The following is a 15,795-nucleotide window of genomic DNA, read 5'->3' on the forward strand; positions in this document are numbered from 1 at the left end:
GGGTTGTCCACTTAGGGGTTTTTTGTTTATTCCCCCTCTTGTACCTAGGCTGGTCTAGAACTTGGAATCTTTCTGAATATGGTTTTTCAGGGTAGTGTCTTCAGATCATCCGCTCTTTGTGCACTCTGAAAGCCCCTTCCATAGGTGTGTCTTGCAGACAGGAGACTCTGTCAACCACATGAAATACAAGTTCAGTAGGAATGCTTTATTGGGAATGATGTTTTATGAAGTGAGTGGGTTGAGAGCTATATCATTACTCAGGCATCTGCACAAGGTGCCCTCCTGTGGTTCAGAAGCTCAGACATAAGAGGAAAGTATCTCCTGCAGTCCAGGTATAGGGTAGCAGCTGCTTAAAAGAGGTTGGGTCATTTGTCACTGTATCCTTCAGCTGGGTGTGCCTGGGGGAGACTGACCCTAGAACAAAGAAAGAGGGTCTGTAGACAGGAGTTTCAGTCGTGGGGAAAGGGGGGGTAGAGGATGTAAAAGTAGGAAACATCCCATTCCCACTTTACGTCAGGGTAAGAGTGGGGTGGGCCCAACTAGGTAAGTAGATATAAATGCCAGGGATAACCCAGCACTTGCTGTCCGATGCTCTACCCATAGGGTGTGTTCTCCCGGGCACACTTCGTTGTCGCCAAGCCTCCAGGTTTGGCGCTTGAGCTCCTTCTCTGTACAGCAAAGGGCTCCTTTCCCAAAACAGGTAGCTAGGCTATCCCGTGTGTGTGTGTGATCCTAACCTAAAGTTGTGTTTACCTCAGTTTTACTAATTAAACATCAAATAGTAGGAGCTTTCTGGTATAATGCAGGCAGAGGTTCTCCATCTTTGTTCTTAGGAAAAGCTTCTGAATGTCATTGGCATCTGTGTTTCTTGGGGGCCACACTCACCTGAACGTCATGGTTTGATGTCAGGTGAGCGTGGAGCAGTGCAGCCACCTCATCCTGTTCTGCCTCCAGTGCAATGGCTAGGGCGCTTGTCCCCTCCTGGGAAATAATATGACATTAAGTCCCTGGTCTGCAGTGGGATGCAACACCACTACTCTAGGCCCTTACTGGTGGCTCACATTGTCTAAGATGGTTAGGTCACAGCCTGGCTGGGCCAACAGCAACTGAACTGTATCAAGGCGTCCGTACTCGCTGGCACACATCAGTGCTGTGGCACCATCAGCATCCTGTACGTTGACATCAGCCCCGCATTCCAGCAAGGCAGCTACCATGTCCTGATGGCCGTGGCTGATAGCCAGCATGAGAGCTGTCTGCCCAGTCTGGAAAATACGGAAAAGAGGTTTGAAAGTGGGAAGTAACACCATTTTATCCACCATTGTGAGTGGGAGTTTTCCATGCACCTGACTAGCCTTGGCATTGACATCACCCATGCTAAAAAGTCTCTTGACCACAGCCATGTCTTCCTCCTCCTGCCCTAGAGAAGTGAGTGCAGCCAACATGAGTGCAGAATAGCCGGCTCTGTTCTGATGATTGACATCACAGACTCCTGCAAAGTAGAGAGGTCTGTCACTTCACCCATCATCAAATGCTGATTGGTTGGGGAATGGGGCAGTGTTGAGTCCCCTGCATCACAGATGTTGGGTGAGCATCTCATATAGCCTAGGCGTCCACCTCCAGCACTGAGACTGCTGGGCAAAACTACCAGCCAAACTAAGCCCCCCAGTCACTTGGCCAGCTGCATACATGTGCCAGTGTGATTGGCAGCCGGTAAAGCTCTGCAGTCTCAAAGACTGAGGTACATAGTCCCAGCCCTACACACTGTGCCTTGTCTCAAAAACCTGGCTGAGGGGTGGTGGCACACACCATTAATCCCAGCACTGGGGAGGCAGAGGCAGGTGGATCTCTGAGTTTGAGACCAGCCTGGTAACCAGAGTAGTTTCAGGTGTATTTGCTGCTGTGGGGGAATAAGATGAGAATAGCTTTATTATAGTCAGAAACCTAAGCAGTGAGAATAGACAGTGGGACCCAAGAACTCGGGAAGCAGTCAGGCATGGTGGCACATTTCTTTAATCCTAGCAGAAACAGGTGGACCTTTTGTGAGTTCAGGAAGTGCCAGACCTGGAGATTAAGGAATACAGTGTACCCAGGGAGGGGGTGCCAAATTGAAATCTCAGCATTTCAATTGTTGGGGGTAGGGGAGTTGACTCGGGACAGCTGAAGAAGATAAAGTGAGGTAAAAGGTCTTTTAGCCAGCCAAGGGCCATACAAGACCTTACTTAGGTCTGGGTGTTCAGAGGGTTAGAGCACTAAATGTGCTCTAACCTAAGGAATTATCCCCAGTACCTTCATAAAGCTGAGCACTGGCACATGTCTGTAACCCCCAAAGCTAGGGAGATGGAAACAGGTGGGATTGGCTGGACAAACAGCTCCAGGTTCAATGGGAAGTTTTTTCAGAAAACAGTAGGGAGTCATAGCGGAAAACACCCAGTGTTGACTTCTGGCCCCGTGAACAGCAATGTAGCCGCATTTTCCTGTGCGGCTCAACACTAGCCTTCACCCACCCTGGCCCTCTTCACAAATTGCCTGACCTGTATCCAGTAGCAGGCTGGAAATGGACAAATTCCTGTGAGATACACTGTAATGCAGGGCTGTGTTTCCATTGCCATCAGCCAGGTTCACCACATGAGCCAGCAGCTCAGGCCCCAGGCTCTTCACCCCTCGAAGCACCCCTGCCACGGGTTCAGCCTGAGAGCACTTTTGGCTGGACACTCGAAACCATTCCTGGGCCACAAGGCGTGCTGCGTTCTGGCGGGGCGGGGGGGGGGGGGCGGCAGAGAAGGATGTGTGTGAGACCCCTGTGGTGATCTTGGCAAGCAAAGCAAAACCCATACTTTCTAAGTAGAGAGGGTTGGACCACACCCTCTTCAAGAAGGAAATACAGTCAGTGAGGTTCCTAGACTCAAAAAGATTACATTCTGGGGAAACAGGATTATGTGAGTGTAGCAGTGAGTGCCCACTTGCTCTTTAAGTTTTGTGGAATAGGTCCAGAGCTTTGATCTTTACTTAGGGCTGTGGGTGGACAGTCCAAGAAAAGGTAAGAGCTGTCCTAGAAGGCAAGTATCTCTTCGGAGAGCTCTAGGAAACCGTGCACTCTCACGAAGCATGTCAGGGAGGAGAGGTAGGGCCCACACTCACACCATCCCTGGCAACTCCACGAGGCCTGATCAGCTGTCGATTCAGAGCAATGCATGCCTCCCTCAAACGCGGGCTCAGTTCACACCTGCCAGGGAGGCCAGTCTAGACTCAGGATCCTGGGCTATGGTGACCAGAAGAGAGGGTCTCTGCAATACAGGCCCTTGAAGAACGCTCACCTCCCTTCTGTCCCTGCCTTCGGCTCTAGCTGTGCCTCAGGTTCTGAGTCTTGGTCGTTGTCGGGGCCAGGAGTTCCAGCGTCAGATCCCCCACTATCATCGCCTGACCCAGAAGAGCTACTCCTGGGGAGTTCAGCAACGCCATCTTCATTGTCACTGTCACTGGCATCCTCGCTGGAGGAGCTCTCATACCTGGGAACAGGATGAGAAGCATCTGCTGAGCCCGCTGACTCATTCAAGAAGGGCAGAGCTGGGATGAGCCTGTGTCCCTGTGAATGCTATCCTGGGAAAGGGTTTGCGCTCACTCTCCATTGAGGACCCCAACGAACTGCAGACTCTTGGGTCCCTGACTGGATTGGGCACCTGGAGTACCGTCTTTTTTCTTCATGATGGATTTGAGGATGCCTGGCAGGGAATCACATAAGGGCACCACTGAGTTTGACTTCAGCGACCTGGCAGTTCAGTGCTCAACCAGGAGTCAAAGGAAACTCACCAGCAGGGGCCACCTCCTTGTCTCCAGCCATTGGTCTGGGCTGGTTCTCCACTGAGAGCTCGGTCTGCGTGGTCTTCTCAGTGCAACCCAATTGGGTCTGGGTGGCCACCTCTCGAGATTGAGGCCTGGCCACTGCAGCCTCGTAGGCCCCCTCCAGCTCCCTCAATCGACCTCGCAAGAGTTCGCTCACCCCGCGCTGATGCTCCAAGCTGGTGTGGAGCAGCTCCAGCTCACGCTCTGCAGCCTCAGGTAGCCCCAGCAGTTCCTCGGTCACCCACGTGTCCACCTCAACAGTGTCAGGGACCACCTCCACTCCAGCCTCCCCTGTCTCAGGTACTGCCTGGGCATCCGCCTCTCGGGTCTCGGGCACGACTTCGGTGCCCGCCTCCCGAGTCTGGGGTTCCCCATCGGGTGTCCTAGACACCGGGTCGAGGACCTGCAGAGCGCCTTCGCTGCGCCTGGCAGCCAACCCGTCGGGATCGTCAGCCCGGGGGCTGGCCCTGGAGCGGACTCCGCGATCTGAGGTGGCCAGACGTTCAGTCAGGCGCCGCAGCTGGGAGAGCTTGTCTGGGCGCGCCTCCGCTTCTTGCTCCGGCTGCTCGCGCCCGGCCAGTAGCCGCGCCTTCTCGGCGCGCAGCGCGCGCACCTGCTCCTGCAGCTCGGGCAGAGCGCGTGCCTGGTCCTCCAGCTCGCGCAGGCGCCGCAGGGCCACGGCCATCTGCTCCCTCACCAGCTGCAGCTGGGCCGGGCCGGGTGAAGCAAGGGCGGGGTTGGGGGCGGGGCTACTACGGCCCGACCCACGCGGGCTGCGCGTGACCGCACGGGCCGGGCTGAGCGCGTGCTCCCGTGCCTGTGCCTGTGCCTGCTCCAGCCGTCGGCTGGTCTCCAGGAGCGTGTGCTCCACGCGCGGATTGCGCGAGAAGGAGCGGGGCGACAGCGGAGGTAGCAGGAGCCCCGAGAACGCCCCAGGAGAGAGTGCGCCCGACGCTCCGCCGTCGTCACTGGCCAGGGATTCGCTAGAGGTCCAGGCGCCTGGGCTCCGCGCCCCCGCAAGGCCAGTTCGGGGGGCCTGCGGGCGGCGTGTGTGCGGGGGGCCTGGAGCTCGGCGGGAGGCAGGACCGCGCTCGAGTTCTTCCACATACTTGAGGAAGTCCAAGTCCAGGTGGAAGCCATAGGGTGTCTCCACCGAGTAGGGAGAGCTAGGGCTGCGAGCACTCCCAGTGGAGCCTGGGTACAGGCGAGAGCCGCCCAGGTCTGTGAAATAACAAGGACGTGGAAAGGGAAGAGGGGTCAAACTGGAAAGCACCCAAAGAGAGTGAACAAATGTGTTCCCTGCCCCCTTGCCCCTGTGATGCACCTGTATAGTTGCCATTGAGTACACCCGAGGCTTGCAGGCACATCTGCACTCGGATAGGCATGCAGTCATGTCTATTGAGCACCCACTAGGTGCCAAAACTTATAAACTTGGGATTCCATAGTAAAGAAGACAATAACCGGGCCCTCTTGTTAGCCGTAAATAGACAATCATTTCAAATGACTTTCAAGACGACAATACACTATGAAATACAGAACCACTGCAGGAGCCAACTTTGGCGCTTATGTCAGGAAAGATTTCCTGTGACAGGCACTTAAAAGACTGAGGACTGAGCCCTTCATAACAAGGAGGAAGCAGCTGCAAGGACAGAAGATTCCAAGAAGAAAAATGGCCCATGGAAGACACTCAAGGGAGGGAGTGCTGAAGAGTGACAGCCGGATGGAAGTCAGGTGACTCCAGGATGGCGAAAAGAGGGAGGGAGCAGAGGGTCCTCTAGACCACCATGGGGATGGGCATTATTTATGGGACGTGTCATGAGTGGGTTTTAAATAAAGTCATGACATTGGCTAATAAGATTTTGGGAAGGGCCTTGTGGCCACAGTGTTAATAATAAGAGGGAACTGATAACTATGTCCATATATACACAAAAGCACCCAATGGGGATCTGGGATCATTCTGTACACTCACCAGGCAGGTTCTGATTCAGGACAAACTTGGCCATGTTTCCTGGAGTAGCCACCAGACAGCCTGAAAAATGTCCCCCAGAGAAGTAAGGGTGAAAATTCAGCCTTGTCCCTTGGTTTGAATCTGATGTTAGCTATAACACCATTGAAACTTTGAGCAAACAGACCCAAGAGCATTCTTCCACCTCACCCATTCCCAGGCTCTCTCCTCCTCCCTTCAAGAACCTTGGAAATGTTAATGCTACTGATGGAACCCAAGACTTTGTGTTGGCTACACAAATGCTCTACTGCTTTGTTTTAAGACAAGGTCTTGCTATACGGCTAAAGCTGGCCTCAGAATCACAATCCTGCCTCAGCCAAGTTCTGGGATGACAAATCTGCGCCACCATGTTTAGCTGAAATTTGAAGTGAACAAAGGAGGAACATCCAAGTTGCAAATCTAGGAAGGCAGAAGCAAGAAAGACATCAAGCAGAAAAAAGTAAGAAAACGGAAGTTAGCCGGGTGGTGTTGGTGCACGCCTTTGATCCCAGCACTCAGGAGGCAGAAGCAGGCAGATCTCAGTGAGTTCGAGGCCAGCCTGGTCTACAAGAGCTAGTTCCAGGACAGGCACCAAAGCTACAGAGAAACCTTATCTTGAAAAAAAAAACCCCGAAAAAAAAAAAAAAACGGAAGTATTTCAGGCTTAAAATCTCAGCACTTTAGAAAGCTGGTAATAGAGGATCACAAGTACAAACCAAGCATAATGGTGCACACCTTTAATCCCAGCACTTGGCAGGTGGATCTCGTGAGTTCGAGGCCAGCCTGGTCTGCAAAGTAAGTTCCAGGACAGCCAGAACTACATAGTGTGACCTGTGTTTAAAGGGGAAAAAAAAATAAAAAATAAAAACGAGTACACGGTTAACTTAGTCAATGTCCTAGACAGATGTTGTCTCAGAAAGTGAAGACAGAACTAAGGATGCAGCTCAATGACCAGTGCTCACCTGGCGTTCTCCAGGTAGTAGGTTCAGTCCCCGGTAACACACACTCATTTCTTACATTTTTCTTAGAGAAATGATAAGATGTAACCACTGTAACCATTGGAACTTTAAGCAAGGTTACTTGCAAACCCCTTCAATAAGTGATGGATGGAAAGTCTAAGTCTTGATAGCTCAATGATGCAACCGAGGAAGGCCTGTCTCTCTGGAATGTGTCCAGTACAGTGCTCCAAGGCTCCGTTCTTGGCTTGTGGGGCTTTATAATGGAAACACAAGCCCCTAAGAAGACAGAGAGTTCAGAAGGTGTGATTCTTAGGTGACAGTGGAGGTGAGTAGGTGACGGTCTAGAAGCAGGGATTTGGCTCCGTGGTATAGCACTTGCCTAGCATGCACAAGGACATGAATTGGATCACAGCACCACCAAAAACATGAATGAATGAATGAATCCTGAGTGAGATATAGTTCACTTGGTAAAATGCTTGTCTAGCATGCATGAAGCCCTGGCTACTGGCTAGTGATGCATGCCTGTCACCGGAGCACTTAGGAGGTAGAAACGGAAGGATCAGGAGTTCAGATCATCCTCAGTTACGGAGAACTTGAAGCCAGAATGGAATACATGAGACTCTATCTCAGAAAAGTGGGTTGGAGAGATGGCTCAGCTGTGCAGAGCACTTGCTATTCTTGCAACTGACCCATGTTGAGTTCCCAGCACCTGTAGTTCCAGTTCCAGGGGATCCAACAGTGGCCACTGGGACATGTATATACTCATGGTCCACATATGTACACTCAGGTACTTATACATATAACCAAAAAATGGATAAAGGAAGGTAGAAAGGGGCTGAAGAGTTCAGAGTGATTGTTACTCTTCCAGGGGACCCAAGTTTGGTTCCCAGCACTCACATGGTAGCTCCCAACTTCCTATAACTCCAGTTCCGGTCAATGCAATGCCCTCTTCTCGCCTCATCAGGCATCAGCACATACATGAACTACATACATAAATACAGGCAAACACTCCTAGACATAAGATAAATTTTTAAGGAAGGGAGCAACAAGAAGGAAAGAAAAGAAAATCTCAACACTCAGAAGCCAGAGCAAGAGGATATCTGTGAATTTCAGAACAACTAAAGTCTCGAAAAACAAAACCAGTTTAGGGTAGGGATAGGGGTGTGGCTTCAAGACACGCACTGGTCTAGCGTGCATAAGGACCTGAGCTCAAGCCTCTCTCTCTCTCTCTCTCTCTCTCTCTCTCTCTCTCTCACACACACACACACACACACACACACACACACAGAATGATGGGATAATGGAACTTCAGAGAATGCTTATGAAAAGCCTCCACAGAGCCAGAAAGTGGCTCAGATTGACTGCCTACTGTATACTCTCCCTGATTAGCCCCGAAAGAATTCTGCAACATATATTATTGTTCATGTTTTACAGAGCAGCCCAGGCAGATCTCTCTTAGTTCAAGGCCATCCTGGTCTACAGAGCTAGTTTCGGAACAGCCAAGGTCACACAAAGAAATCCTGTCCTTGCAAACAAACAAAAAGGCAAGAAAACATTTAGCAGACCAATTAAGTCCATTGCCTATGGGGGGAAAAACGATTAGACTCTGTCCACTTTCTGGGGACCCCTTAGTTGTAGTGCCAGTCAAGATGCTGACTTTGAAGCCTTCCAGCAGGCAGACCCAACCCACCTACTGGCTCACCACCCCTCTGCTCCAACCAACGAAGAATCCAGCCGCTCTTTTCAGCGTCTAGTATTCTGGATGGCTATTCAGCAGCCATCAGCATGCCTAACACATCCCCCTGCCCACTACTTCAAGCATCCCCTTTTGCTCTCTGAGTCCCCTGTCCCCATCCTCCCCCCAGTCTGAGACTCTGAAGTCCTCCTCCTCACCCCAAGCAGCTGTTTCCTGTCCCCTCACACCGGCTGCAAGGGGCAGGCTGGCAGGTCACCATGGAGGACAGCCAGTGCCTCTCACGGCGTTGTTTTCAGGAAATTGTCAGGGAAGAACTGGTTTTTGGAAAAAGCCTGGAGCAATGCTCAGGGGTCTGGAACTGCCTTTCACACAGCTGGAGTGTGATTCTGTACAGCCGGCCCCCTCCTCCAGTGACCTGGCCATTTCCAAATCTAAAGCTGTAGTACAGAAAAAAACAGCTGCAGGTCATTTCTAAGACCCAGGCCAGCAGGAACAGCCAGGCCCAGGCTGCACTGAAGGCTGGGTGGTTATTAGTAGGGTGGTAAATAACAATAGGATCATTGCTGACTGTTTGCAATTTGTGTTTTTTTAAGGCTTTTAAAAATGTTTGTCTGTGTGTCCGTGTGTGAGTATTTGTCCATGGGGGCCAAAAGTTATAGATCCCCTGAAGCTGGAGTCAAACTGAGAGCTACATAGATGCTACGCAGCAATCAAACCGCAAGAGCAGTGCTAGCTCTTCACTGCTCAACCATTGCTCTAGCCCCACTGGTTCTGGTTTGGTTTGGTTTGGTTCTTAAGACAGGGTCTCCGGAAGCCCAGGCTGGCTTCCAACTTCTATGTTGTTGAGGGTGACTGAACTCGACCCTCCTTCCTCTGCCTCCTGAGTGCTAGAATGTGCTTCACCACACCTGGGTTGAGCAGTCCTGGAGATGGAACACAAGGCTTCATGCATGCTAAGCAAACACTCTAGTAACTGAACCGCAGCCTCATTTCTTTTCTTTTTTCCCTCAGCTTCTAAGTAGTTTATGCACATCAGCCTGCGCCTTCTCCAGCGGGTCCCGATGTTATCACTAATCCCTCCCCACTGTACAGATGGAGGAACAGAGGTGCAGAGCAGTGAAGCTGTAAGCTATATCCCAAAAAACATGCATGGGCATGCAGGGTTGAATCCATGTAATTGTTCAGATCCCTGTATTAGCGACTACACTTGACTGCATTTGAGGGGGGGGTGCACATGTATGCCTCAACACACGTATGAAGGCTGGAAAGCAGCTGTGGGAGTCGGTGCTCTCGACCATGTGGGCACCAAGGCCTGAACTCAGACTTAGAGGCAACTGTTATCTCACCAACCCATTTTATTTTGTTGTTTTGTTTGCTTGTTTTGGAAGTTTGCGGGTTCTGTAGTTGCTAGGGTTTTGGACTTGGCTGGCCCTGAACTTACAGAGCTTGTCCTGTCACTGTCGAATATTGTCCTGTTTGCTTTTTGTTTATTTTATTTTATTTTATATATTTATTTAAGACAGAATCTTACTATACAGTGCTAGCTCACCTGAAACTTGCTATGTAAACCAGGATGGCCTCAAACTAACAGAAATTCTCCTGCCTCTGCTCCTGGAGTACTGGCGATTTCAGGCACGCACCACCACCACGCTGGGGACCTGTATTTATCTATTCATTCCGACTTCAAAGTTTCCTGCTTCAGCCTCCCACATGCCAGGATTTCAGGCATGCATGGCCACACCCAAAGGAATGCCTGTTTTTCCTTTCTCTGTCCCTCCCAGGCCCCCAATCCCTCCTTCCCATGCTGAGGATGAAATTTAAGGCTCAAGCATGCTAAGTGAGTTCTCTACCACTGAACTACAATACCAGTCCTTTTCTCTTTAATTACACTTTATTTATTTTTTGTGGGAGGTGGGTGGGTGCAAAAATGTCACGGAGTGAGCGTGGAGGTTAGATGGCAATTCTGTGGCGTTACTTCTCTCCTGCCACCAAGTAGATCCCACGGATACAACTCAGGAACTTCTCTCCTGCCACCAAGTAGATCCCACGGATACAACTCAGGAATGTTAGGGATGACATCAAGCACCATTACTGGCCAATCCATCTCGCTGATCCCTAAGACTCTTTACTAAGTTGCCCATGCAGGCCTTGAGTTCACTCTGTAGCGCCCAGGCAGGACCTAACTTTCAATTCCCCTACCTTGACCTCTCCTGTAACTGCGATTATAGGCCCTTTTGGAAAGATTCCCTTCCCCTCCCCAGAAATGGCAGGGAACCTGAGCCACTTACTGCTCACCTCCCAGCAAGCACCAGTCAGCGCAGCATGGGTCCTTGATTGGGGGAGTAGCGAGTGTGGTGGAGCAAGCCCCCACCTAGACTGCTCCACAAGCCAATGCCTCCTGGAATGGGGCGTGTAGCTGCCCTCTTTTCTCCCACACTGCCTGGTTGTCAAAGCTAAATTCAGATCCCCTGCCTGAGACCCCCTCATTAGGACATCAGAGCTGAAGCCACACGCCCCCACACCCGCCCCTGGAGCTATTTCGGAATACAGAGCTCTATCAGGAAACCTGAAGGTTGGGAGACTACAGAGCACGCAGTGCGCACCCGAGGTCCTGAAGAGGGTATGTCTTCCTTACCTAAGGCTCTGATGATGGCACCCCGTTAATGTTGGCGGGATTCTCAGATTCATGACGTGGGGTGGGGGTAGAGCATGGTAGAACAAGGATCCTTGGTTTATCACACACACCCCTCCCCAAACAAACACAACCAGGTCAGATTCAAAAAGACAGGGCAGTTTCCTACAGGAAAAGCCGCTGGGCGGTTCCATCCGCTACTATTGTCTATGGGTCCGGGGGGCCATCCGTGCCTCCCTCCAACACCGTTTCCGTATCACCCGCCCCCTCCACCCCCCTGCAAGAAGCACATCCCGAAAGAGCCAGTCCCAAGTCCCCAAACCAACTCTGGCGAAGGGTCCCTTGGCATCTGGGAGATTACGGTGAGCACAAGCTCTCCCGTTGGGTCCTGGATGGCTACGTGGCAGCGATCTGCTCAATATAGCGCTCCCCTCCCGGGCTAGGCTTTAATCTACCTGGGGCTCCCAGTGTCCGAAGAATCACCATTACAGGACAGGGCGCCCACCCCGTCGCTGAGCACAGAGCCCATAGAAGGGTTTGAATGAGCCGCGTCCCGTCCCTCCCCCCTGGGACACTTGTGTCCTGAATTTCCCCGCTAGGACCCCCATGGGGATCCCGGCAAGTTTGGACTTTACCTGAATCCGCAGCCCCGGCCGCGCCCGCACAGCACCCGAGCCCGCCCCTTCGAAGCTCGGGCCGGGTTATCAAGGTTTTTCACCCCTAACTGATGGCCACTTCAGCCAACCAGAACTCGAATTTGACAGAACCACCCAATAGTATGGCAGAGTGGGTCGTCTGGGCGGGGGCGGAGGTGGGAACGCGCCAGGGGGCGGGGTCTACAGTAGTGATCAGCGAAGATCAGAGTAGTGGCGAGGGGTGGTGCTGCCTCAGCCACAGCAGAATCCTGCCTGGTCCAGGACTTAAGGTGGGGTTTCATTCACAGCACACTGGGGTCTACAGGAGAAATCTAAGCAAACTATTTCTGTGGAATTTATGTGACAAATTTAAATGCGACAAGGATATGAAGTCCTAAGACCCTGGATCTTGCCCCCCCCCCCCCCCCCCCCCCCGCGCAGGATCTTTGCACATAGTGTGCCACTTTCACTACTTCCAGGTGCTCAGTCTATGTGTAACTATCTATCTATCCATCTATTTATCTATCTATTTATCTATCTATCTATCTATCCATCTATCCATCCGTCTATCCATCTATCCATCCATCCATCCATCCATCCATCCATCCATCCATCTATCTATCTATTCATCCATCTATCCATCCTATCCATCCATCCATCCATCTATCTATCTATCTATCTATCTATCTATCTATCTATCTATCTATCTATCTATCCATCCATCCATCCATCCATCCATCCATCCTATCCATCCATCCATCCATCCATCCATCCATCTATCTATCTATCCATCCCCTACCTACCTACCTACTGTGGTACTGAGTATTTAACCCAAGATGTAGACATGCTAGACAAGTGCTCTGCCACAACCCCAGCAGAACAGACATTTATTAAATACCTATAGATACATGATTGATAGATTGACACATAGATAGGTGAGAGAGAGAGAGAGAGAGAGAGAGAGAGAGAGAGAGAGAGAGATTTAATTATATTTAAGGCCAGTGAGATTCAGCATGTAAAGGTGCGAGAACCAGCTCCCACAAGTTGTCTTCAGACCTCCACATTGTGTTATGCATCTATCCACACACATTCATACACACAGTAAATTAATAAAACTTTTTTTTTCTTTTTTGGTTTTTCAGCCTGTCCTGGAACTAGCTCTTGTAGACCAGGCTGGCCTCGAACTCCCAGAGATCTGCCTGCCTCTGCCTCCTCCCGAGTGCTGGGATTAAAGGCGTGCGCCACCACCGCCCAGCTAAATTAATAAAACTTTTTAAAAGTACGTTTAACTCCAACCCATTTGGAGTATGTTATAAGTGAAAGCTACATTGTTTCCTGTTAACATAGCGTTGACTGATTGTGCGCCAGGCTAATGAGTCTCTTAGTGGCAGGGTCTCTGCTTTCCTGTGCCTTTCCAACGATGGTTCATGTGAAGGAGTGATGGATACTCTGTGGAAGAGAAAGTGAGATGCGAGGCCCTCATCTGCCTTGAGTGGAGAATTTAGGATTTAGTGGAAAGCTGGAAGGCAGCTTTCAAGTGACGTTTAAAGGAGCCTGCGCCAGGCAGAGATAAGAAGTATGAAGCTCCCTGTAGGGACTTTGAACTGGGTATGTTAGCGAGAAGTGAGCTGGTGGGAGAATGGGGTTGTTGTTTGCTCCAGGTTTGGGACAATGGCTTGGGTTTCATTTTTTGTTGTTGTTGGTGGTGGTGTTATACTTTTCCAGATTTTTGTCTTGTTTTGTACTTTGATGTTCTCAGAGAGGACCTTTAGCTTCTACTCTTCAGCTTCCACCTCCCGGCTTTTGAAACAAGGCGTCACTACAGTTTGACAGATTTAACCCAGCTGGGCCAGCTGTGTCTGTGGCGGTACAAGTGTGCAGTCCCAGCCCTGGGGAGGTTGGAGACAGGAGGAGCAGTTCAAAGGCAGCCTGAGCTATATGATTCTTCGATCTTTCCCAGTCTCTTAATTACAGAAGCTATAACAGTCAGATCGTACAATATATCATACAATATATACAATAGTGTGTGTGTGTGTGTGTGTGTGTGTGTGTGTGTGTGTGTGTGTGTGGTTTTGTATGTTTGTGGTGTGAATATGTGAATGGAGGTGATAGTCCATGTAGAAGCTGGGGATGGTGTCGGGTCTTTAACTTCGAGGGCTCTCCAATGTTATGTTTTTGAGATAGGGTCTGTCACTGAAGCTCACCAGTTTGGCTATCCAGACTGGCTAATGACTTCAGGCCCACCTGTCTCTGTCACCCTATTTCTTACCCCAAGCCTAAGGCTACAACCACATGCCGCCATGCCTGGCTATATTCCCAAACCCTATTTTTTTTTCCGTTTATAAAATGCTTGCTCTGTTTTCATTGGTTGATTGGCTGAAGAAATATGCCGAGTTTGCCATGGAAATTTTGGAGTTGTAAAAATATTTTTATTGCATAATAAGTAGAGCATGTGTCTAACACGTACAAAGCCTGGTTCAGTCTCCAAAATCAAAACCTAAAATGTTTAACTGTAAATTGAAATGATGCATGAGAGAGACAGAGAGAGAACCAGATCAGTAAGACAGATGTGTAACTAAGGAGGATATTTTAACTTTTCAACCATACCATTAATTAGGAATACTTTGAATTTTTTTTAATTTATTTATTTTATGTATATAGTGTTCTGGGCACCAGATCTCATGATGGGTGTGAGCCATCATGTGGTTGCTGGGAATTGAACTCAGGACCTCCGGAACAGCAGTCAGTTCTCCTAACCTCTGAGCCATCTCTCCAGCCCATAATTTGAAATATTTAAAGACTTTTATTTCCGGGGCTGGAGAGATGGCTCAGAGGTTAAGAGCCCTGCCTGCTCTTCCAAAGGTCCTGAGTTCAATTCCCGGCAACCATATGGTGGCTCACAACCATCTGTAATGAGGTCTAGTGCCCTCTTCTGGCCTGCAGACATACACGCAGACAGAGTATTGCACACATAATAAATAAATAAATTGAGGGGGAAGGGAGTCTAAAGCTCTACCTGTGCCCCACAAATGGTAGAACACAATGAGCCAATGCCCAGTCCAAGAAGCATTTTTTGTGGTTGTTTTAGAGACCTGGTCTCACTATGTAGCACAGGATGACTGAGAATGTGTGATGATTCTCCTGCCTAAGGCTGGGGAGGGCCTAGAAGTAGCTTTGAATGTTGTGACTTGGGGAAAAGTGTATGTCTTAGGCACTGTTCTGTTGTTATAAAGGGACACCACGACTGGTGCGGGACAATTGTCTGTATTCTGTCAATTATGTTTTAAATAAACGCTGATTGGCCAGTAGCCAGGCAGGAAGTAGAGGTGGGTCAATGAGAACAGGAGAATTCTGGAAAGAGAGAAGCTCCCTCTGCAGTCCTGAAAAAGGTACTGAGTCATGAGGCTAACACAGATAAGAATAATGGGCTAGTGTAAGTTATAAAAGTTAATAAAAAGCCTGAGCTAATGGGCCAATCAGTTTATGATTAATGTAGACGTCTGTGTGATTTCTTTGGGACTTAACGACTGTGGGAACTGGGCAGGACAGAAACCTCAGTCAGCACACGACCAAGGCATTTGTTATTTTAAACAAGTATTTAATTGGGGGCTTGCTTACAGTTTCAGATGGTTAGTCCATGATCGTCATGGTGGGAAACAGGCAAGCATGGGAGCTGCGAGCTTTCTATTCTGATCCACAGGCAGCAAGAAGAGAGAAACAGACACTGGGACTGATCAGGGCTTGTGAAACCTCAAAGCTCACCCCTCCCACAGTGATACACCTCCTCCAATAAGGCCACACACTGCACCCTTCCAAGACAGTACACAAGCTGGAAACTGAGCACACAGATCTAATGGCCTATGAGGACCATTCTCATTCAAACTACCACAGTGTATTTTGGCCATTTTTTGAATAGAAGCCAGAGGTGCAGAAAAGACATTCTACATTGCACAAGGCAGCTCTCCCACAACAAAGAATAAACTAGCCAGAACTGGAACCATGCTGATTGTAAGAAATCTACAGTGTGGGGGCTTGGGAGATGGTTCTCT

At 49.9% G+C, this 15,795-nt stretch overlaps 1 protein-coding gene across 5 annotated transcripts; it reads right to left on the reverse strand.

Annotated features, from left to right (window-relative positions):
* Positions 1 to 184: 184 nt before the first annotated feature.
* Kank3 (KN motif and ankyrin repeat domains 3) lies at positions 185 to 11,818 on the reverse strand. Of its 5 annotated transcripts, XM_085692388.2 has the most exons (13): positions 11,747 to 11,813; positions 6,787 to 6,847; positions 6,560 to 6,655; positions 5,810 to 5,869; positions 3,808 to 5,061; positions 3,620 to 3,719; positions 3,315 to 3,506; positions 3,139 to 3,223; positions 2,532 to 2,748; positions 1,344 to 1,489; positions 1,062 to 1,262; positions 886 to 981; positions 185 to 414 (listed from the first exon to the last, which is right to left on the reverse strand). In XM_085692388.2, exons 4-13 carry the CDS (start codon positions 5,841 to 5,843, stop codon positions 385 to 387), a joined length of 2,355 nt encoding a protein of 784 aa, XP_085548514.2. In that variant the 5' UTR covers positions 5,844 to 5,869; positions 6,560 to 6,655; positions 6,787 to 6,847; positions 11,747 to 11,813; the 3' UTR covers positions 185 to 384. The 5 variants fall into 5 exon arrangements, with proteins under 5 accessions (XP_085548514.2, XP_085548515.2, XP_085548516.2 ...); XM_085692389.2 differs by lacking the exon at positions 6,787 to 6,847 and having other exon boundaries at positions 11,747 to 11,814; XM_085692390.2 differs by lacking the exons at positions 6,787 to 6,847; positions 11,747 to 11,813 and adding an exon at positions 11,115 to 11,248.
* Between the last annotated feature and the right edge of the window lie 3,977 nt (positions 11,819 to 15,795).

Source organism: Myodes glareolus, chromosome 8 (assembly GCF_982192425.1).
Source record: "Myodes glareolus chromosome 8, mMyoGla1.1, whole genome shotgun sequence".
In the NCBI taxonomy this organism is placed as follows: Eukaryota; Metazoa; Chordata; class Mammalia; order Rodentia; family Cricetidae; genus Myodes; species Myodes glareolus.

Excerpts from the sequence above, each read along its gene's own strand:
- Kank3 (XM_048430070.3), bottom strand. The coding sequence starts at position 5,843 with ATGGCCAAGTTTGTCCTGAATCAGAACCTGCCTG. Across the intron at positions 5,062-5,809 it reads CCTGAATCAGAACCTGCCTG|ACCTGGGCGGCTCTCGCCTG; the intron begins GTGAGTGTACAG and ends GTTATTTCACAG. Across the intron at positions 415-885 it reads CATCAAACCATGACGTTCAG|GGTCAGTCTCCCCCAGGCAC; the intron begins GTGAGTGTGGCC and ends TCTTTGTTCTAG.